The 25,336-nt window shown below is 29.7% G+C and overlaps 2 protein-coding genes across 3 annotated transcripts in view; one reads left to right on the plus strand and one right to left on the minus strand.

Moving 5' to 3' along the window:
• Positions 1–1,681: 1,681 nt before the first annotated feature.
• On the minus strand, positions 1,682–19,945 carry LOC130890687 (uncharacterized). The gene is made up of 4 exons (XM_057794905.1): positions 18,950–19,945; positions 16,094–16,213; positions 11,118–11,314; positions 1,682–2,648 (listed from the first exon to the last, which is right to left on the minus strand). Exons 1-4 carry the CDS (start codon positions 19,824–19,826, stop codon positions 2,454–2,456), a joined length of 1,389 nt encoding a protein of 462 aa, XP_057650888.1. The 5' UTR covers positions 19,827–19,945; the 3' UTR covers positions 1,682–2,453.
• Positions 19,946–20,267: 322 nt separating this feature from the next.
• Positions 20,268–25,336, plus strand: part of LOC130890688 (zinc finger protein 91-like) — a 38,901-nt gene continuing 33,832 nt past the window's right edge. Inside the window, exon 1 of one of the 2 annotated variants that reach the window (XM_057794907.1) lies at positions 20,268–20,489. In XM_057794907.1, the coding sequence (XP_057650890.1) occupies positions 20,466–20,489 (24 nt within the window). In that variant the 5' untranslated portion in view covers positions 20,268–20,465. The remainder of the gene's footprint in view (positions 20,490–25,336) is intronic. The other variant, XM_057794906.1, reaches the window with a different exon arrangement.

Here is a 25,336-nt window from a genome sequence, read left to right on the forward strand (position 1 = left end):
TTTTATCTAATCTATGAGAAATATATTGCACCAACAAAAGTTCATTCATTGATAAACTGTTTTAAAATTTATTCATAGCTTATTATTTGAAACACCAAATTTTTATACAAAATATGTTCTTTGTTAAAATTAGCCGTTGTATTACATATGGCTGCTTTTTGGCGGCCGCGTCAACATTTTTTTTAGAAACTATTAATTCTGTTGTCATACTACTTGATAGTATTTGTGTATATATACATTTTCATTTTTCTCAGGAAAGTGGTTACCAAAGTCTGTACATATACTAATTAAAGATATATGTTTTTTATCATGTAAATAACGCCAATTCAACGGTTCTTATGTATGATTCAAAATAAATTCTAGTTCATGATTGTTTGTATTTTTCATTATACCTGTAATCATATAGGGTATATTCCATTCAATTCTTGCAATGGTCACTTCTGTAAAAAATTAAAATTTATTGAACTTTTTAGAAGCAAATCACTCAATAACTGATTGAGTTACACAAATCAAAGAAGAGTAACATTTTTTTGTGAAATTTAACGCTTTTTAATATTATTTTTATTATTGTAAGTTTAGCCAAAAAAAAAGTTTACTTTGATTTAATTAACACAAACAAGTGTAACTAGCGCCCTCTATTAGCTATGTTAAATTGCATAACGTCGATGAAACCAGAAAAGAGTATATCAATTTCAACCGATTTTGAAGGAGGGCTTTGAAACTATTATTTGCTAACAATGCTAACAATAATTCCTTAAAAATTTTTGGATATAAATCAGAAAAACTTATTCCTACATTACAAGAAAAAATTACTCATTATGTTACCATTTTTATTTATAATGTATTTTCACTTATTTCTCATAAAAAGTTAAATTATTTTGTGGAGTTACACAATTTATTGAAAATATCAATTTTAATTAATATGTGTAAGAAGGAAACTGGGAGACCAGGAATAAACGACGATGCAAAGCTTCATATTTTGCTGTCATTATAAGAGAACCCTCATTCAACTATAAATGAAAATGTTTTAGAACAAAAAGTAAAGAAAAACTGCACCCTACAAAGTCATCACAATTGTCACTACTGGACTCGGTAAAATTCTACTGGATTCAGACAAAACACACCCGACGTCCAAAACAAACTAATTGCAGCATTTATGAATCTAAATAATAAGAAAAACTTGTATCCAGTATTTGGTTCTAACAAAAGGTGCACCATCATATTAAGAAGTGTGGTACCTTGGGTACCTGATCTGACCCCTTTGATTTTTTTCAATTGGGACATTTAAAAAGTTGTTCGTACGTTAACCGCCCATACAATTAACACTTAATGGAACGAATTACACAAGAAATGATTCGTATAACTCGCAGATGATCGAAAACTCTGTAAATCAGGTCTACCATCGTTTTGGCCTGTCAGATAGAGAACGGGGCACAGTTTGAACAATTCCTCTAAGAAATAGTTTTCGTTTAATGGACTGTTTTGTATATTCAAAAGTTATTAATAAAATTATTTGTATAATTCAGAAACACAAACACAAATAAACATTGTGAAGTTTATGACTTTACAATGTTTATTTTTATCTTTACAGTTAAAAGCTTGGCCATTTTAGACAGGCAACAAGTCAGATAAGACGTCCACAACTAATAAAAAGGTGTTAATAATATAAAAACGCAATATGTATTTTTTAACTATTTTACTGGAAAATAATCACGGACATAATTAAACAAAATTATTACAAGTCCTTCTCCAAGTAATTCCTTCGTAAAACCAAGTTCATTTTCCCCCTTTTTTTAATCAGAACTTTACAAATAATTTAAAACATATGTTGTTTAACACCCAACATAATGTATAAAATCATATTTATACAAAATACATCTTAAAAATTGGTAATTTTCAACTAAAAGTATCTCTGATACTTGAATTTTCATTAAATTATCTGAGTGATATAATATATATACCTTAACCTAAATTTTTTTACAATATTCCCAACTCTTTAGTATATTAAATTAAGGTAAACTAACTTAGTCAAAGATTTTCCATTTTGTATTAAAGAACTAAAGTCTTTCACTGAATTGTTTGTATATCAACATGAAAAGGAAGTTCATACCTTTATTTGCCTAAGGCTTCCTTCATGAGAAGTGAGTGAGTTAGAAAATAAATGAGGGGAGTAGAAAAGAAATATGGCACTTTAGGAAAAATTCTATGTGTTGAACTCTGATGAAAAGTAAATTTTGCAAATAGACGATCGACGTAATTGTTCCAATGGGCAGGAATTTTAGTAAAATTTTGCTTTCTATTTACATGGCAGGTTTCCTAAAAAATACTTTAGTCTTTAAATGCAAATTGGCAAATCTACGACAAAACAACTTTATCACAAAATAAATCTGCAAACAATTTAAAATTACAATCTCGGGATTTGTAATACTCAGTCTAAAATAACTATGAAAACTTCAATCATCTAAAACGATAATTTCATATTTCTTTTCTTCTATAAATACAATGTCATCGTCATCTTCTCTATCTTCTGTTTTTATAGTGCTTTCCTCTGGAACTTGTATATGTTTGACACTGCCATTAATTTGTAGATCGCTGGTAATGCAGTTTTCATTAACTTTTATAACCGATTCGTGGGAAGTAGATGACACCTAGATTTGAGAAAAACATATATTAGTGCTTTTATTAAATATTCCCTAGATATACATCGCCAATGTATTATTATATATCGGTTATTTGCCGCTGATCGTAAGAACATCCTCAATGCGTAGCAGCTTCATTAGTTTAGATCGTTAACTTCATTTCTATCAAAAATAAACTCCCCATTTTTCTCATAATTGAAACGTAATGTATTTTTAGAAAATTTGGTAAATATACTAGAAATTTATTCAGTTGTTTGGAAATAGGCCAGTCACAGACTTGTTTCTGGACTGAGATTTAAATCTAAATTTATTTATTTCGTTTATTTTTCTCTTTTCATTATATTTCCAACTCTTAATTGTAATGTTTCTTTTGTATATAGTTGATTTCAATTTCTAAAGTAAATCGGATACTTGTGTTGAATTTATTGAAGATATTTAGAAATGAATTGCATTTGTTACTTGGCATTATAGCTAAACAGTCCTCAAAGTAACTTTTGAAAATTGGAGATCCTATTGTAAGTACATACATTTAGTTGTTGAAAAAAGTTGTCATTTTATTGGAAATAATTATAAGTTTGAATAAGCATAACTTCCAGAAACTTGTCATAGCTGAGTGATGTATGTTGTTTGATTGAATCCCATCTATTTTTCAGTACGTATGTCATGAGATCATTAGGAATATTTATATGCATTGAGATAAGGTCTAGAAATATAATTTTATAATTGTCAGGAATATGTACTGTTACGAACTCATCTCCACCTTGGATATAGTGGAATACTAAACTCTTTTTGCTCGTGAAAGTTCAATTCATCTGGTTTTTATTGCACGCTGGAAATGAAACTGCAAAAAACCTCTAACACTTCAATTTATCAAAAATATCAATTTATCGTTTTAAAAAATTTGCAATCAAATGTTGAGAACTTTTGATAAGTCAGATAAACAATTTAGGATATCAGTCCTCGTGTTGAGACATGTATTTCGATTGAAAGAAAGTTAGGATCAGGCAGGAAAACAAAACAAAATGCCAAAAAAGAAGAGTTTTGGTTGAACGGCTCATGGAAAACTGGGAGTTAGTCTGAGTATATGGAACAAGTTTACGCCCGCTATAGGTTTAGAAATCATTATCGACGACGAGTCATCTTTTACTTTTGACTGGAGTGAAACGGCAAACTTATTCCCAGAAAGGCGAGGAAGTAACTTCAGAGGTGTATTTTAAAAGGTACAAAAAGTTGAACTCGAAAGTGTTGGTATGGTTGGCGATATCTTCTTGTGGTTGTTCTACACATGAATCATAAAAAAAGAATTTTAAGTACATTCCAGCAAACGTCAGATTCAGTATTTCATAATTTAATGCAACGTTTAAAAAACATTTGAAATTCGAGAATTTTGTTCAAAAGTTACATGACACATCCAGCGAGTCGATTGTGAGAAATGAGCATGATTTTATTTAAATTATTTAGTGTACCACGAAATAGTTAAAAAACTAAGGTATTGAAGTTCAGGAAAATTTGATACTTTATCCATCTAAATATCCATAGTTGGGTAACCAATTTTTAGAAGATAGTAAGAATGGGTACACATAATTGTTTGCATTGTTTTGTATTAGGGAGCTTTTGCGATGCAAACTTCCGGGTGGCGTCAAACCCTACCATACAAATTAACCTCAACATTAGTCACGTTGAAAATAGTTACACCAGTTTTGACGGTGCTATGGGATAGAACTCTTCATAGTTAAATAATGTAATAAATTTATTGATGCACTAGGAATTGCACTTTCCAATTAACCGCAAATTACATTAATCGTACTCAAATGATATTTAACATTTCATAAAAATATAAATAACAACCCTTGTACCTATATAGATAGGTAATGCTGTAAAGTAAAATAGAATAGAACAGAGATCAATGGAATACTATATAAACAATAAACTGGTTTGAAAGTTGAATAAAATATTTGTAGATGTCTTATTTATCAGAAAATGTGTTCACCAAATACCCCATCAATAGTAGTATGTGGTATCTAGGAAGTTTGTTTATCTAGGGTAAGCATTAACTGGTGTAAACCAAAAAAATTATTGTAGTTAATTGAAATCCTGTATTTCTAAATTGATAAATGAAATTGTTATTAGTAGTGATTTTTTGTAGATGATATAAAAATAGCCCTACACGTTTATTTAAACGATAAATTGAAGAAATAATCATTTTAAAATATTATTAAATATAGGTCGAAAGCATATATTCCAAAAAATGGTTTATGACATTAGACAAAAATAAAAGAAAATATCTAACATATATTATGAAAAGTTCTAAACTTTAAGAATTTGTCAGCACCTACTATATCTCCGCGATATTAGCAACTAAAGTTCGGAATTTTCATTGTCCAATTATACCATCTCAAAGATTCGAAATTGGTTAGGTTAGGTTAGTTTGGTAATAAAAAGTCATTTGGTCTTATCAATTAGTCAGCGTTAGAATTTTTTTTATTGAGGGCTGAAGTTTTTCAAAGAACTTGCGAAATATTTGCACCTCAATCTCAAAAAAATTAAAAAATCTACTCATGGGCTTTCGACAAACATTTGCTGATAATTGGTCATCTTACGTAAATATTTGGTCAGTTTAATTCAGTATTGAAAGAAAATTACATTTGTTATTGTCTTAACGTACCAAATTTTGTCGGTTTATTGTATCAGATCAGTAAGCACTTGGCACAGCTAGTTACTATGAACCAGATGGAATAGGGGAAATATTTAACAGTGTTGAAAGAAATAGCAATTTTTTTTCACTACGTGATCGAAAAGGTGTATGCTCATTTCTCAAAATGAATTACAACTAGAATGTTTAGAGGTTAAATGGAATAATTGGCTATAGCCCAGGTCATTTTATTGCTTTCTGCAGGGAAAGCAACAATCAATTGTAGCTTCATATCATTTATCAACTAAAAAAGTGCGAATCGCATATGATCCTACAATTACCCCGAATGCTGTGATTTTCATTAGAAAATGAATTCCAAGTGTCACGAGGATGATAAAAAAAGTTGGCATGATTTCGAATTTCTATCAACTATTCACTCCACCAGCGAGGAATCTGAGAGATGTTTTTACTCTGCCATAAAATATGTTCAAGGCTTTAAGATGAAGCCTCAAACGCACTAATGTTTCTGCGGAACTTTTTAAAAATTAGTAAAACAAAGTTTTTTGTTGATATTTACTTCCTTAAAGTATTTCAGAGTAATACGAATCCAGAAATTCCTGGGATCACAAAGCCCCTCGGGATTAAAGTCCCTATTGCTGCGATACATTAACCTCCCCAAAACATGTGCGTTACGACTTATTTAATTCATTTAAAATTAATTCAGATTAACAATTATTAGCGAATGCTTCTCGATCGCGCATAGGTGGAATTTTTTATTTTTTTCATAAATGAGTAGCTAAAATTTCTCAATGACCTTGAAAAAATTTAACCCTTTATAAAAAATTTTCTAGCGCTGATCAATTAATAAGACCAACTGACTTTTTATGACCAATTTCTCATCTTTCAGATGGCATAAATGGTTAATCGACTATAAATTTCGCACATGGGGTTCCAACATAATTGGACGAATCTGCGCAATTATGTTTGTCCGGACAAAATCAATTGTTCTAGACAAAGCGAACAGAATTGGACAAAATCAATTAAAAACAAATGGTATTCAGAAAAATTTATTATATTAGTATCGAAGAAACTTAACAATAGAAACCTAACCTAACCAAAAAGTCAACAATATGAAATATAAAATAGAAAGTATTCGACTTTTAAATCAAACCCTACAATATTCAGATGTAACTATTACTATACAGGGTGATCTGGAACTTGATGTAAAAAATTGGGGAATGAGTAGATGATGTGAAAATAATGCTGTGACATAAAAAAATTCTCATACGACCCCTCGTTTCTCAGTTACAGGCATTTAAAATTGTGAAATCAAAACAAAAAATTTTTTGCTATGTCAAATTATTTTCACGTCATCTACTCAGTCTCAAATTTTTTGCATCTCAGAACACCCTGTATAACATACAAGATATTAAAAATAATTAACAGTAGGTAATGAAAATAAATGATAAACCACTTGTCGACATTTTTATTTTGGAGTATCTACCTTGATTTTTTCATTACAAAAAATATATGAAACAACGCATATAAACAGAAATATGTATACATTCTTTTCTCCTTTACACATGGACGTTATAGCTTTATCCAAAAATTCATCACTTGAATATTTCCTATTGGGGGAGTGTATCTTGGACTTGATAATGAAATAAAAAAAAAACTTTCTGAATGTTATAATGGTACAGTACGGGAATAAAAAAGTTCTATAATGACCTAATCATTTTTATCTTTGTCCCCAGTTGCATTTTTTATAAAAAAGGATCTATTTCAGACAGTTGAGGTTTAAGTTATTCCAGAATAAATTTACTGAATTGCTTTATACTTCAGCAGTAATTCGATGTTTTTTTAACTGGATCTTAAACTTCATTATTATTTTGAGTATTAGTTTTGTTCCAATTACATCATCATGGCATTCCAGTTCCAATTGAGACTCGTCAGATTCTTCTAATGTTGCTATTACTACTCCATTGGTTTTTGCTACTTGTTAGCTTGTTAAAAATGCATTTTCATTCGACATGCCTTTGAACTGTCTGTGACATTCCAAATCCTGTATTTATAGCCAAAGACATTCCTAGTTTTTTCAATTGGCTCAAATGTTGTCTTATGTTGTTAGTATTTCTTCCTACGCTTGCCCGTGAATTACCTAAATAAACAAAAAATATCTGGTTATAAATTAAAACTGAAAAAAGCAAGGTTCGAACCGTGGACCTTTTACAACTTTACGTAGATCAGTCAGGCATTGTATCCGTGAGCTAACTAAGACTGTGGTCTGTCGAAACTCGAATAAAACGAGTAGAATCAAATCAAACTTAAATCCGACTCACCTTTTACTTTAAGTAGCAAAAAGGTACTAGAAACTAGGAAAAGTTAATGACAATTAAATGTAAAATCAGCACTCACCTCTTAGTTTTTCCTTTATTTTCAATAAATATTTTACGAAACAAACACAAATCACAAATTATAAATCATCTGTGCAAAAACTGACTAAATATCTTAGTCCAAATGAAATAAAAATAACTATTGTCCAATTGTGTTCGTTTTTGTCCGAGTCATGAACAAAGTCAAAAAAAGTGGACAATATCACAATAAGTATAGACCTCTTTAAGGTTATTTTTAGTAATGAATAGTAATATGGCTGAATCAGATTGATATAATAGGTTATTAGAATTAAAGAATCGGGGAGTTGTATAGTTTAAGGGAGTAACTGCATTCTGAGAAGAAGACAAATAAGAAAATATGAGGGAAACTGGTATACCAATTAGAAATATATATATATATATATATATATATATATATATATATATATTAGAAATTAGAGTAAATGAATTTCAAATGCTCTCTATTTAGGATAAACATGAGAAACAAATATTTACAAGATTTGTTGAGAGCAAATTTAAAAAAAAAACAATATGTATTTCAAGATAATCTCACAACAAATTTCTGACTAAAACCTTATACAGCTTTGGCCGAATATTTTTTGATTCTAAAAGTTTTTAGTTGATGAAAAATAATTTACTGCTAGTACTGATGTAGATTCCAGAAAAGACGTTAAAAAATGATGTGATATGAAGATCATTATTTGGCATGTTATCTTGAATGATAATTCAATAAAATATAATAAATACATATTGAATGATACCTGTAAATTTTCTGATATAATATATGTTAATAAACATTTCAAGACATTACTCTCCAATTAATCAACAAGTGTATATCTGCACACTTATAAGTTTCTTCTGTTCTTTATTTCTTACTGTTTATCTAGTTATAGGGCACTTATAACAGTAAAACACACCATACTTTATACAGGGTGTTTCTAAATTTATGCGACAAAATTCAGGAGGTGATGGCACTTCCCTTTTCGATATATTACCTTCAAAAGGTTGTGACTAAAATTGAGTTTTTATTTTTTTTCTGAAATGTCAGGGTTACTAGAAACTCGAAATTTTCATGCACTCGCAAAGGACTAACTACAGGTATTTTTTTTCATTATTCTTTTTACATTATCGGGGGGTGAAATTAGCATCCATTATTTCATATCAAAACTTTTTTCAAAATGTAATTTTATGTAATGAAATTATAAATTAAAATCCATGTTCTATTTAAATATATTTTTTATTGTTACTTTTTTCCCCAAAACAAATGGCTGTAGAAAAAAAATAAACGCCATAATTTATAATTTTTTCAATAAATTTAGTGGAAACCAATAAATACGTAAAATATAATACGTTTCATAATAAATACTGGAAATAAGCACCTCCAGCGAAAATACAAGAACGTAGCCTATGTATCATGGATTGCCACAAGCGTTCAAAGATTAGAGGTGTATTTTTTATGGTGTCATACGCTATTTTAATACGATTCTTCAAATTGTTGATAGCAACTATGGATGGTGTGTGGACTAATAGTCTGAGGCAACCCCATAACAGAAGTACCATCGTGCATGATCACATGTTTTGTCTGATATTCAGTGCGATATCTTCAAATAGTTTGGGAGATCATTTTAGAGAAAACTGGGGTAAGACACTCCATTTAATGGCCGAGGCAGAAAATGTGGCACAATTAAGTTATCATCTGCACTATCAATTCATGCACACATTTTGAAATTGGTGCTCTATAATCTCATGGGGATTCTCGTTCCCCTATACGTGAATATCGTGAAAAGTCATTATTTATAAATTGAGAATTGATTTTGTGGAATTTTGTGTGTTAACCATTCATAAAATATAATTCATTGTGGAAAATCTCTAAGTGAAAGAGCTTGAACCCGTTGGATGTGGTAAGGATATAACTACTGCTCTTTTAAAACTATCCACACAGATGAATGGCTGATATTTAGGACGTTGGCAATTTTTCTAGTGCTTGTTTCTGGATGTATATCAATTTCATCTACTGTTCTACTGTTACATTTCTAACTATCCGGAAACGACAAGAGATGGTGGAATTTCTTCTAACATCCCTGTTTCGGATGAGCAGTTGTGAATACGGGCAAATACGGAATAGTGTTATTCGAAGCGGATATTTTTCAGCTTAAAGATGTATAGCATGTCGAGAATTAACATTTGCCATACCATACACAAAATGCATATCGGTCATTTCTGTCATGTTACCATACACAGATAAAGCAAAAATAACAAAGGAAAAACTTACAAGTAAACTTTGAGTGGTACAACAGTGTTTGATATCAGCCTGCTACATTATAAATAAACAAAATGGTAAATAAATTGTGCAAGTGACAACAGCCTACTATTATAAAACTTTGTAATTAAAAACAAGGTAGAAGTGGATATTTCCAGCATTTCTTATGCATCGTATTATATTTTACATCTTTGGTCTTTTACCACTCAATTTATTAAAAAAATATGAATAATGATGTTTTGTTCAATAAGAATAAAAAATATTTTTAAATGAAATAAGGATTTCAAGTTACAATGTTATTTCATAAAATTTCATCTTGTCACCACCTTTTAAGGGTAATATCCCAGAAAGGAATGAAAATTTTGTTATAGCGAAGATCCATCATAATTTCATACGAGCATTATCCTCCTGTTTTGTCATGAATTTGGAAACATCATGTATATGTAATTAACCCACTTGCAATCCTAGAAATTAGATTGACTTTCAGAGTACAATTTTTTTGCTAATTGTAGAAATGAAATATTTTTGAAATTTCCAGTCTTATTACAAATTTTTTGGATTATTTTATACTAAACATTGGCAAAAACCTGAAATTCTAATATGTCAATAAATACAGGGGAACCAATTTTATTCACTTTTTTAACAAAAAGGTGCATTAAATCATTAAATTCCACACTTCTGTAAAGTGACAATAGGAGATAAATATCCGTGTAATTAGTAATTAGATAATTCAATTGAGATTTGGGCATGTACAAATGTTAGAATAATGAAAATATCCTCTAAAATAGTTATAAAACGAAACGCACACCAGATGTATAACCACATTGACAATGATTGCAATAGGTTGGACACAATAAACATAAATATCTCTATTCAATAGCAATTATGATTAATTAAGAAGTGGTAATGAAGCATTTTAAGCTTAATAGACTAGACACCAATTGTGAATGGACTTTTTGTGAGATGGTTTTGAAATTCATATTCAAATGTACTACAGCTGGTGACATAATTAAATTTAACTCTCTAATATAACGTCCAATTCGACTAGTAGTTGAACAAAATAAAACTAATTAACAGACACTTTTTTAACCTATTTCGGTTTTGAATATGTCGAAAATATTTGTAGCTGTATATGATTAAAAATAAACAAAAATTCTATTCATACACCACACTTAAGACAAAAAATATCATACTTTTTCCAAAACTGGGCTTCCCTTCGCTTCTTCAATTTTATTTGACTCTTCAGAGGTATCTTCAATTTTCTTCTCAGTAATCAGTTCTGATTCAGTGTTATCGTCAGAAGCTCGTATGTCTTGGGTTGGTTCTGAAACTTCTGTTGTGTCTGCCATTGCAGCAACTGAGGTAGTATCTGCATCTTGTCTTGAAACAACTATTAAAATAACCCCAAAATTAATATTTTCATAGAAATTTCAATGAGAATAAAATAATAAGAAGTGCTTAACAATTTTTAAACAAATTTGCATTTCTAGGCTATTTTCATAATAAAGTTTAATTCCTTTATTTACATTTTGTTTTTAAATAGTTTATTTGAAAATTTCAATGAAACGGATTTAAATTGTTTATTTTCCATTTTTTCGAGATAACTTTAAGTTCTAGAATACGAGGATCACAATATTTAATTATTATTAACTACTAATGTATTCGAATAATCTATTACATAGAAAAAGGTATTGTCAGTTATTTATAAATAAGATAAAAAAACTCTAGTAAAAATGTAAGACTACAACAATATAAACAAAAATATTAATTAACCATTTTATTATTTTATATAAGTTTATCCTACTTGAATTATCTAAACTCCCTATGACTGGAATGATTGTTGGCCATTCTTTGTACTTACAGCATAATGCATCGGATGCATGCGCTCATCAATAAACGAGACGGTTTAAAAGATACAAATACAAAACGTGAAGTTTTCAAAAATCCACTGCTTCAATATATGCTTACAGTTTCTGGCATGCCGAGGAAGAAAAATAAAAAGCACAAGAAAAAACACCACCAGAATAAAATAAAACCAAGTTATATACAAAATAATTAGGACATGACCTCGGAATGCGACACTTTTCTTTCGAAGTTTATGATTCAACGGCTAACATTTTCCTCGACTAGAGTACAAAAAAGACTACACTTATAAAATATCCAATTTGCATTCCTAAATAAACAGAATATAAAATAAACCGAAAATTCAACAGATTAATGTTTAATAATTTTTCTTTCTGAATCTATTTTTCTTTTATGGGGGTCATCTCGTGACCATATTGTGAATTGAAACATATCCCTCCACAGCCCTCTGCCACTATTACCAATAAAATGTTCATATGAAAAATACTTTATCGAGAAGATATTTTTGTCTCTCGTACAGGTTGCGCATACTTGAGAAAGCGCAGAACCGAGCTGGAACCTCGGAGGACAGAGAATCGTTGTCATTTTAGAAGTATTACATATATGATGCGACAGTTTCAATAATAACTACAGATTACCTAAATTTAGATGGATCACGACAATGTTATTTGTTCTAACCAAATTGCCGTCGACTGGGGTCTGAACTTGAGCTACCAATATGACATCCTTAATAAGAAACTGACAAATTTGATTTTAATAATGGCGTGTAATTTAAATAATTTGAAGGTAATTCATACTGGTAGATCAAAACTAGTAAGAATTCAAATATATGTTTTTGTTAATAATATTTCTCAAAATGGCACATTTTCAAGTTACAGTATCACAAAAGATGAAATTTTGAAAACCATTATGAAAAAAATATAAATTTGGAAATTTATTAGTTGTAATCTTGTTAGGAGAAAAATATTAAAGTTATAGTAAGATCATTTTTCTCCTCACTCAAATGAAATAAAAACAAATCGGGTTTTGGAAGTAATATGATAATCCTTCAGTTATAATGATAATATAAACAAAACGTGTTATTCTTTATTGATAAAATGAAAATAAAACTTGAGGAAAATACATATTTTTGAAGAAAATATTGTACACAAAAATAAGCAATTCAAATGTAACATATTAAGTAATTAAACCTAATTTTAATGGGCTTTATCACTCCAACTTCATAACAAATCCTTTGCAGATAATTTAGTATTTTTTATAGCCAGCATCTATTAAAGTCCTTATGAGGATTTTGGAACACATGCATTTTTAATGTAACACACGACATTTATTGAAAGTCATTTTAAAAAATTAGCAACTAACACTATACATAATCAAAACAACACAAAAACACGAGCACAACACAACGATAATGAATCATCAAGAGAACTGTACAATATATAATATCAACATTAAATGATTCAGCTTTGTGACAAATTCGCCAACTTGATATATAGTTATGCTGGCACATCCATTAAGGTCAAATTCAACAATTTAATATTCAATTACTTTTTGAACAAAAAAAACTTCTATATTTGTGTAAAAGTAAAACAGAAATTTCTGTAACTACCAGATCTGCTTTGAGTTTATTGTTGTGTCAACAAATAAAACATAAAAATAGTTTATTCTATACAAAAACGACGAAATTTTGTTAAATGTTATTTCAAAAATAAAGAATGAGCTAACTTTGTACAATTTTTAATGAGCAACCCTCAAGTTTTTGATCTAATTGCAAAATGGCGACAGACAGAATTTTTAATAAACGCATAATAGCTCGTTGAAAAGCCAGTAAGATACTAAGTAGCTGTTTTGGGAGAAGTTTTTGTGGATCCAGCTTTTCATACATGAAAGTCCACGTCAGACAATATATTTCATCTCTGTAAAATATTTTTCAAGAATTTAATAAAGATGATTTGATGATATCATGGCTGAACGTGATTTAAACGATTCAAAGTTCCATTTCAACATTGATTTTTGTCGGTACTGGTCAAATTCAACTCGAACTTAACATTAAAAAAAATTAAATGTTTGGGTTGGAATATATGGTAATCATATTGTAAGTCCAATTTAAAGGCAACTGTTTAGATTACTCGAAGAATTACTTATAACAAATATCTTTAAGATCAACTACTATTTAACAGGACCAACTTCTACGTTTTGTTGTAGTGGTCTCACAGTACTAAATTGTTAAATTTTTCTATAATGGCGTTAGCATTATAAAATGAATTTTTGAAAGCGTCAATAAATTATTTTTCATGTTCATATTTTAAATGAAATATTATTTGTCATACAGCAAGATAGGGCTAAAATCAAATGCTTCATAATCAACTGCCAAATAGTTAAAATCCTCACAATTTTACTTTTTGGATAGTGTTTTACATTCAGTACTTTCTCTATTTAAATTTTATTGGTAATAATGACAATGGGGGAGAGAGCGATGTTCAAAATTTAAGGATATGATCAAAATGTAAGATTTCTCTTTTGAAAAATAGTGGACCTACTTTTGCACATTCCCAAGAAGAAATTGTTTGCCATACACTCCACCTGTTTTGTTGTCGGTGCGACACTCTATATATAAGATAGCTAGCACTGGATAAAAGGACTGATCTATATGTTTTTTAGGTAAAGCAACAATAAACAATAAAAATCTTTAAATGTCTTGATTGCTACGAGTATTCATTTAATAAAAGGTATAACTTATATTGAAAAATTTCTATCAAAGGAAATATTGTAAAATAAATGTATTAAGTGATTACGGAATATAAATACCCTGCAGGCAAAAAGTTTAAGACCACCTTAATTAAAGAAGGAAAATCAAATAAAACTTCAATAAAATATTAAGCATTTTAAACTGTTTAATCATCCAATAGAACATTTTTTGACAACCAATATAATTGAACACAACAGAAATATAAACAGTCTACGCTAAAAAGGCTTAACTAAACTGATTTCTCATAAAAAAATCAACCTTTACAACCTTTAGATTCTATGATTCTTTTCACAAGTCTTGCCAAACGGGCAATAAATTTGTTGATAGTGTCTTGTAATGTATTGCTCCAACTTTCACATAAAGTATTCCACATTTCTTCTTGTGAGGATGGACCACAATTATCACGGATGTTCTTATCAAGCCACAAAAGTTCGAGGAGAATGAGATCCGGCTCTGAAGAGGCCAAACCGTGTTTCTTAACACACATTGCACCCCTTTCTCTACCAAATATCCTTCGCATACTTTGGAGCTATCCTTGGGATCATTGTCAGGAAAATATATTCATCTCCAATTAATCTTAAACTCAAAGGAACGGCATTATGTGATAACTTTTTTTTGTAATGTTCCTTTCTCATAATTCCGTTACTTTTGATAAAATCGCCAGTTCCATGGCTAGAAAAGCAAGTCCTGACCATAATTGAGCTATGCTTGATTGTTGGAACTATACATCATCTTTTCTTGGGCACTGCATTGAACTTAAATTCTTCATTTTGACCGAATAGCTAAAACTTTGATTCATCAATCCAAGGAACCTTCCTGAAATCTGCAGTCTAATAATCGGTGGGGAAGAGGCCACTGCATCCGTTTTTTCTTGTTTTCAAAGGTTTTCAAACGGCGATAAGACCATACAACTTCGCATCTTTCAGACACTTTTACTGTAGTCAATGATAAAAGTTTAACTCGGATTTTGTTTACTTAAATGCTGATGTCTGGTGCTGTTAAGCGTTCATTTCACTTACTGGTAATGAAATTAAATTCAATAGACGTGGTAGCTCTCAGTCTTCTCTCCTATATTGAATTATTTTGCCATGAACACAAGTCTTTGATAACTTCAATTGTAAAGCAATCTCATGTTTGGATTTGACAGAACGCATTTCACTGTTAATTTCGCGTGATTTTCCCATTTAAAGACGTCTTTACTACAGAGACCACAAGTTTAGACTAATTGAGCTTGTTTGAAAACCTTCCTATGTAACCTCAGGTAATAATAAGTCTGAAGCACGTATTATTAGAAGCTAAATAATCCTTATTATTGACCGATGGAAAACCAAATCAAATCAATTGATCAATAACTTGGAAGTAAATAGAAAAATGACTTCTTTAGATATTCAATATTAATAATAGAATATACAGGTGTATATTTCTTTTATTTATCTGATGGGGTTCCTTTACAATTGGTAGATAATTATGTTGATTTAATATGGTCTTAAACTTTTGATCAGTAGAATATAATATGAAGGTGACCTTTAATCCGAATTCTGTATAGAAAACACTTACCAATTGCATCATTAGTATTTAGATCTGAAGAAGATGGTGTCTCTTGACATGAGGCAGTATTATTAACAATTTTGGTAATGGGTTCAGTGCTATCTGAAGAAATTGCATCAACTGAAGAATCTGTAAATGAAGCAGAAAATAATTATCTTGCTCAGATCTTCTTTTATGTTGGGTACCTACAATTAATAATGATAAAGCTTTGTCTTTAATAATTTCTACATTAAATTCCTAAAAAGTAGAAGCATCCATGTTGTTGAAAAGAATTTATTTCCTAATAATTTTTTCAACAAAGATGATTGGATTGCAGGACATAGTTAAGATATAATTTTTTTTTCATGTTGTTACACAAGCCATTTCTGATTTTATCTATTTTAGATAAGTGGTATTCTGCTCATTACTTATAAATTTAAATTGTCTTTTACTGTCCAGCGATATCATCTTCTGACTGAAATGATAATAAAGGCGACTGCAAATATTAAACTATTCATAAATTACATAAAAACATCCTCAAGATGTCTTTCACACACATATTTTGCTATATATTCAGGATGTTTCCAAATTCATGCGACAAAATTCAGGAGGATTGCTCTATGAAATTAGATGAGTCTTTTATATAAAAAAAATTTCTTCAGCCCACTCCTTTTCGAGATATCATCCTTAAAAGGTGGTAACTAAAATTGAATTTATTTATTCATTTTTTCATTTTGAGTAATGCTAGAAACTTTAAATTCTGTCATTTTCGCGCACTCTCAAAGGACTAAGTAAGGGTATTTTTTCAATACTCCTGTTACTCTATATGGGAGTGAAATTAGCAATCGTTACTTTAATTCATATTAAAACTTTTTTTTAAGATAAGTTCTATGAAATAAAATTATAACTTAAAATCCCTGTTTTATTTACAAATATTATTCCTTCTTAATTTTTTTCCCAAAACCAATAGCTGCAGATAAAAAAATGAACACCATAAAGTATAATTTTTTTAATGAATTGAGTGGAGAACAGTAAATGTGTGAAATATAATAAGATTCATAATAAATGCTGGAAATGACCACCTATAGGCAAAATACATAAATGTAACCTACATGTCCTGGATTGCCGTACACGTTTAGAAAAGAAAATATAAAAACTCAATCACCACCTTTTAAAGGTAATATCTCATAAAGGGGTGGGTTGGAAAAATTTTGTAATAGGAAAATTCAATTTTAATTTTATACAAGCAATCACTTCCTGAATTTCGTCGCATGAATTTAGAAATACCCTGTATATGTTTATATTCTCTAAACTTATTATGAATTTGAATAATTGTTGAGAGATGTAATAAAGTGTTACATTATTTTCACTGAGTAGCTTATTGATGTTGTATATAATCAGAACAAATAAATGATATTAGTTGAACTAGTTAAAAAGATATAACAGGAGTTGATAGAAATATCAAGATTCTAGTTGAATGGTTAGTTTTCTGAACAGAACTCAATAATATTTGGATCATCACATCCTTATTGAGGTTAATTTCTACAATGTTGCTATAACTTTTATTGTTCACGATTTGAATCAATATAATATAGACATGTAAAAGTAAAGAATAAAAAGGCGTATGAATTCATTTGTTACTATAACAAGTAGTACTCATTTCTATAGTATCATTATGTTAATCGTAACATTCGTAATTTGTAAAAAATACTTAAATAAAATATTGCATTCCAAGCTTTTCTTAATAACACACTTTCATCAGAATATTTATTTACATTCATTGAGTTAATTTGCTAGCAAGTGTTAGATAATCTAACATCTATAATGTCTTGATGACATTTACATCCAGTGATGTAACCTCTAATAACTCTTACTATGTCTATTGGCCAATTTTTATTCAGTCTCTATGCATTTACTGGTCTTAACAATCCCTCTAGTAGTGGATTTGGGTGGGTTTCTATAGTTTTGTGATATTTGATGATCATCTATTGGATAACGTCTGGCACATTGGGCACTCCCAGGTTCATGTGAATGGTGTGATTTGATATATACCGTGGAACACCTACTTATTGATGCAGTATCTTCGATTAGAATCTCTGAATAATATTTATATTAGTTTTGGAATAGCAGTCACACAGTCCTCATATCCATAAAGACTCAACAATAGACATGTAGATAAGGACTTTGTTTTTAAGTGAGACTTTGTATTTTCTCCCTATCACATAGCAAGCTGAGTAAAGTATATTATTCACTTTTATATATTTTGAATTAAACTTGTGTTCAAGTTATTCCAAATTTAATTTTACAATAATATTCAAATAACATTCTATGAAAAATGTGAGTAATGAAATGTATTTGTGTGTCACATTTCCTCACTTGGTACTAGATGGTCCACAAATTACTCAGTAATGAATAAATATGTTTTGCTAAAGGACTAATATAATGGACATGATTGATTTTTAAAACTCATTAATTCACAAATGTGAACAATACTATACAAAAGTTATATGAATATATTGGATATCAATTTCAAAAAGGATATATCAAGTTGTTACATTAATTATACTATATTTAATATATTACTCTGTACTATAGGAAGTCTGGATTAGTTTGAAAAGTTCTCTTGTCTATCTGCTGCAAACCACTATATCTCTACATATTTAATCCTCAAATAAACACTCTTGATTTTAATTCTTAATTACTTGTTTTGATATATATTAATCTTGACATTTTGACCTAATTTTTAAACTTTATCAATATACATACTTTGTTAAAGATCAAAACAGGTCAAAACTTCAATTTTTTACCTGTTTTAAAAACTAATTTGCAATAAAAAATTTGCATTGGAAATAATATGAAATTATATAATAAAAATATAATAATTACTGGGTTTTGATGTACTTTCAGTAATAGCTGCTTCATTATTTGATACTATATTATGTACACTTTCTTCAAGATCATCACTAATTTGTTTGTTCAAAATAAAGTTAGAGAGACCAGGATAATCCATATCTAATAAATCATCTTCAGGGTCATAGTCTCTATCATTCTGATCCTCAAATTCATCATCATGTTCAAAACCATCAAGTAGACTGCTATCAATCTCCCCCGCTGGGCGTTTTTTTGGTTTTCTTGTACGTTTGGGTTTATAAGGGTGATAATCTTCATCATTTTCATCTTCTTGTATCTGAGGAGCAAAATACTGAGGTTCTTCTGGTTCACAAGGTTTACGCTTAGGTTTTCTTCCTCTTTTACCTTTAGGTTTGATAGGTGGTAGTGGTTTTACTGACTTTGTTTTTGTGATCTCTTTCTCTCCTTCTGGTAATGGCTGTACTTTAATTTCAGTTTTCTGTATAACATTATCATAATCAATCCTATTTTTATTCACTACTATATCTGCTCGGATCATATCTTCAAAATCTACCAGTTCTTCATCATTTTCTATTGGTTTGTCTGCAGCAGGTTCAACAGTATTTATATAAGTAGAATCATCAACATATTCACTATCTGCGGCCTCATCTACTTTAGGTTTGTTCTGCAAATCTTTGAATTCTTCCTGGTCAGTAGCTTCTGGATCTTCAATGGGTATATCTTCCTCATAATGCCAATCGTCCGAATTAAAAGTAGTTTTTTTTCTTTGTCTTAAACTATATTTCTTAGGTGCTGGTTCGTAAATAGGATCATCATCAAAATCTGACTCCGTTTCTGGTTCATCATCACTTTCATAATGTCTTTTTGCCCCTTTAGATCGTTTTCTAACCATTTTGTTTATTTTTAGTGTTTTTTCTGAATGATGCTTTTAGGTTAGAGTTTAAAATATTATAGTAAATATGAATTCGAATATCAAACACTTTCGTTAGCGATGCTGCGTTCGATTACAGTGTTCTCAATTTACAAACTTTATTCTGACATTTACTGTGCTCTTAAACAGTTGTTTTAGATAAATATCGAACTGTGTTTTATGTTATCATGATTTTTTAATATTGAAGCATATTAAAACATTTACTAAAAATAAATGTCATGTCTTGAAAGAACGATTTCAGCTAATAAAAAAGTTCCAAATACTACGATAATAGAGATTAAAATCATAAACATCAATATAATTCTACTGCACTACTTTTAGTTGTCAAGGAAAAAAATAATTCTCTGGTGTGTTCTTAAGTTATTAATTGTTTTCTATAGCTGTAACGTAAGTGTTAGTAATATAAAAGTTCGTGATCATTGATTGTTGGAAGTAGTGTTATATATAAATTACGGCAACCCTGTACAGACCTAACAATGGCGACCTTTTTAACAGTGTAGTTAAGTGAAATATAAAAAGTTGTAAGATAACAGTGTCTTTTAAAACGACAATTTCAAAATATCAACCGAAAATATACTAGATAACAATTGGAACTTTTCTATGGATTCAGAGGACGCCAGTGAAGTAAGTTGTCTACTGCAAAATATTTCTAAACATCAGTAGTAGATACCCCTATTTCGATTAATAGAAAATACATGTTACTCTTCCATTATTAAAATTTTGATGAAACAAACCGTAGTTATTATATTATATTCTACAGGGGATGTATAACTTAGAATTGATAATTGTCTGTAATAGTGTTAATTGTGATAAACTGATAAACAATTAATCATTTCTCTTCATGTATAAACGTTTCTTGAATTTTTTATACTGGATTACCAAATTATGATGTGATTAATATTTAATTATTATGTACCTGGCATTTACAAAGTTTCAATTTCCCGATTTATCTAAAAAATAGGAAAATCTCGTTTGCCTCAATTTTGGATTCATATAATTCGATAATATACTTTTAATCAATATAAAGGTACTAATTTATGATGATCAAGATTTTGTAATGCAACAATATGACGACATAAATAGTAGGCATTCATATTTTAATAATTAAAAATGTTTTTATTTTTCAAAAATTAATTTATGGCAATAAAATTTATGGTGTTCATCTTCGTGTATAACAAATGTTCGGTTCTCAAAATTTTTTTGATTAAATTAAAGCGAAACATAATGCAGCAATCATTATTATCAGATAAATAATTTTATATATAGGTGGCATCTTTAATCCGACTGCAATTTGCAAGTTGATTGGCGGGCGCTGCATGCTATTTACATATCTGTTTCTACGTCATCTGATACATTATTTTTTTTTGTTTTCCAAAGCAAATTTTTCATTTAATATCCGTAGAATCTGTTTTCTATAACCTGTTTATGATCCACAACAAATGGTCACGAATATTTGAAACTCGATAAATATATTCTCTGTAAAAATTTCGTTCAAATACCAACCCTAAGATTTTGTTTGCTTATTTGATTTATTACGTAACTATTTTGTAAAGACAAGAAACAATATTATAGAGATTTAAGAGTTAGAGAGAAAAATGCACTTAGGTGCGAAGCCCGCTAATCATTTACCCTGAACCCTTGGATGTCCATATTAGACAGATTGTTTGTATTATGCACTTTCAAAATGTTTCTAGTACCAACACGCCGCACACTGGGGAGAAACATCTTAACTACTAGACATTGTAGCTCTATAATAGCCAGACTGTTGGCCGTACGAAAGTTAGACGTAAACCCCATAATTTTTTAAGAAGAAATCGATTTATATATTCAAATTTCGATTTTGATGTTCAGGGTGGCCCAGAAGACACTTTTTTTTTTTAAAAATTGGAACTTTATTATCTCGGTACTTTTCGGCGGACCAAAACCCCCCTTTTCCATATATGAGGAGTAGGTACCATTCAATTCACAATAAATTTTTCGTAAACACAGAACTCCTTTTTCTTAGGAATATTTGCGAGTTCAATATCATGAATCCATTGTCCATGCCCGGTCATAATCTTTGAAACGTAGTTATATGGTTTAATCTGAAAAAATTAAAAACGTCACGATTTTTGTTCATATTTCTATTAATGCTATCTCGATACCGAATTTTATTTCTTCATTGACTTTTTCGTTTTTACATAAAGTCAAATTACATCATAAAGTATAAGTAAACAAACATTTAAAACAAGAAACTGGAATTTATTTAAAAAAAAAGCAGGAGAAAAAGTTTTTAAAAAATTTTTTTCTCGTAAATCGGCAAGAACCCGCAGGTAATTATTAATGCAAAGTGAACTATGAACCTAATAGTTAATTGTGGAAGTAGATTCCTGAGCCATTTTCAACGATTTTCGTTATGAATGTTTATACGGATCAGCCGAGATGTACCTGCACGTAGCGGTGTTTTCCTAAATACACCAAATTCTAGCTTATTATTATTCCTGATTACTCAAGTATCTAAAAACCCGATACACATACACTGGTATGCTGACTTGTCGACTCAAATTTGACACGCCTCGCGCATGACGTCACGTTGGAATCAGAATGTTTTCTTGGCCATTAAAATTAGGTTGGAGTTGCACGTATTTACTTGGCTTTTGTGTGTGTGTGTGTGTGTGTGTGTGTGTGTGTGTGTGTGTGTGTGTGTGTGTGTGTGTGTGTGTGTGTGTGTAATATTTTTTTGTGTTTAGAGGCTTTTGTAGAGTTGACCTGTTATTATTTTCTTCTAAAATATTTTACTTCCTATTATGAGATCATAATGCCGTCGATACATGCAAAAACACTAATGGAAATACCAAAGAAACAGATATTAAATACTTTGGTTTCTAAAGAAAAAGACTTGGCAAAGCCGTGGATAGGACTTTGTGGTCGAGAGGATAGAATTAATTTAGAATATTTTTTTATAATTTTGTTTTCGATAATTATACTTATTTCATGTTTTCGTTTGACTTGTAGAATTATAAACAAAAACGGTTCAGTCTGGTTGGAAATTTAGATACGATACCTCTTAGCGAGTATTTGTTCTATTTATTTCGAAGAGGGTAGTTCAATATAGTGAAGAGTGTCTAGGTTTAAAACAATGTTAATTTACCTATATATGATCAGCTCAAAGATATAAATAAAATATCCCTATAATATATCAGAAATAATATTATTAAATCGAATAATTCCATAATTTTTCTAATCATTTTGTAATGTTTTTTTATTTATATGATTTGTATTCGTGGGGTTAATTAATAAACACTGTCTCTTACGTACTTAAATTATTTAAATACTATACACTACACTAAACTAAATTATAATAATTAACTTATTACTATCACCTAACTATCTTAAATAATATATTCAAATTCTTCGATTTCTTTGCTAATTGGTTCTGTTCACTACGACTATTTATTGTAGACAGAACTGAATTGCTCTAAACGAATCCTTTCACTTATCCAAATGAAGTTTTTAAGAATCCTAAAAAAATATAGAAACAGAAAACAGAAACAGAAAAATAAATAAATAAATAGACCTTCCTAGAAATTATCTAAAAGAAACAATGTAAATAAACCGCTTGCTATAAAAAACAAACATCAAACGGATTCTGCGGTTAATAAAAAGTAAGTTAAAGGTGCCGCGCGCTTTCGCAGTATTTTAGAATTTTAATACATCTAGGCAGGATCGGCTCTAGGGCGGAGATATGTTCGTAACAATATTTTAAATAGTCTCTTATTTCACGAAATAGGTAGGAAATTATATTGTAAATCTCACGCGACCTTAAGAACGTGAAATTTAACTGATAAATTCAATAACCCTATATATAGGTAGACATGTCTTTACAACAAATATCAATTTTGAAATCAAAATAAAACTTTGTAACAGGTATACAGCATACATTATACTTCACATTTTGATTCCAACGTGACGTCACTTTCTGCGAGAGAGATGGTACGTGTCCTGCGCATAAGCAAAAACGATTACTGTTCTTTATTGTCTATTTCATAAGTGAATTTTATGGATGGACGTTTTGAATTGAAATCTTCTGCACTTGCCATTTTCGTATAGCGAAAATAGCATCCAAATACTTGCACCATACCCTGAGAAAATACTGAAACTCTTGACTAATCTGCCATTATAGCTGAACTATTCAAAAGTTGAAAAGCAAATAAGTCAAGAGTTTTAGTATTTTCCAGGGTATGGTACAGGTATCTGGATAATATTTTCGCTATAATTGATAAGAAAAAGGCAAATGATGTTGAAAATTTCCCAACTCAATTCAAAATGTCCATCTATAAAGTTTACTCATGAAATAGAAAATAATAAAAAAGTTAGCATTTTTAGATACTTAAGTAATTAAGAAAACACCGCTACGCGTTGGAGTCCCGGCTGATACTTTCCATTGCATCCAACATAAGATGGTCACTCTCCATTTCCATCTTTTGACTAATTTTCCACTAGATAGATACAATAAGCTCTACTTAACGAGGATGATAAGAGAATTGTAGATAAGTTAATTAACCGATAGGCTTAAAAAAATTTTCTGCGAAACCACCTTTTTTTCAAAATAAACATGAAAAAAAGAAAATTTGCTCTGGACCCTCTAAATTCGGTTTATACAAAACAGATTGGAAATAATGTTCAACAAATTGGGTTGGAAATTGGTTTATGAATCCAGTAATACATTAAAACAATTATTGAGCAATCCCAAGGATAAAATATCAGATTTGGAACAGAGCTGTATCTAAGAAATTACCTAAAATGCATGTGACATGAAGTATGTTGGGCAGATTTAGAGATCCGTTAATGTCTGGTTTAAAAAGCACACAGCTCATTTAAAATATGGAAAAGACAAAAAAATTGGGTATTGTCGAACACGCTGCCATTGTGAGTGATGGTAAGTGGTAGTGTAAACAGTGAGTTCAGTATTTTGAATGACAGTTTGGGATTTATTAAAATATAATTTCAGAGCTATATACATACTGCTTTATTGTCATCTATATCAAATCAAGCATAATTATTACTGTTTCGTGTTTATGTTTTGTTTCAATTTTGAAAACCAAGACGTGTTTTTATGGTTTCCTTGCTGATCAAAAAAATTAAAAACTACTTTAAACACGCAAAATTTTTATTTAAACTTTAGAAAATACCTCGGGTCCCTCATTATTTATAAATCGGGGCCGATGTGTAACTACTACCATCATCACAAAAAATTGAAGAATGTGGACATATAGTCTATGACGTAAAAAAACTTCAGTCACGATTTATAAATTAATAGTGGATTATTACTTTTTCACTATCATTGAAAGTATATTCTCCTTGAAATATGCACGCTACTGTACTTTAAACGCTACTTTTCCTCTTTTTTCGAGATTATGTCCTTTTCCTCTCAAAGGAGCAGAATGAGTTATATTTACGATTATCTTTTAGTTGTGGCTTATCTCACTATC

The sequence above is a fragment of the Diorhabda carinulata genome, chromosome 2 (assembly GCF_026250575.1).
Source record: "Diorhabda carinulata isolate Delta chromosome 2, icDioCari1.1, whole genome shotgun sequence".
Taxonomy (NCBI): Eukaryota; Metazoa; Arthropoda; class Insecta; order Coleoptera; family Chrysomelidae; genus Diorhabda; species Diorhabda carinulata.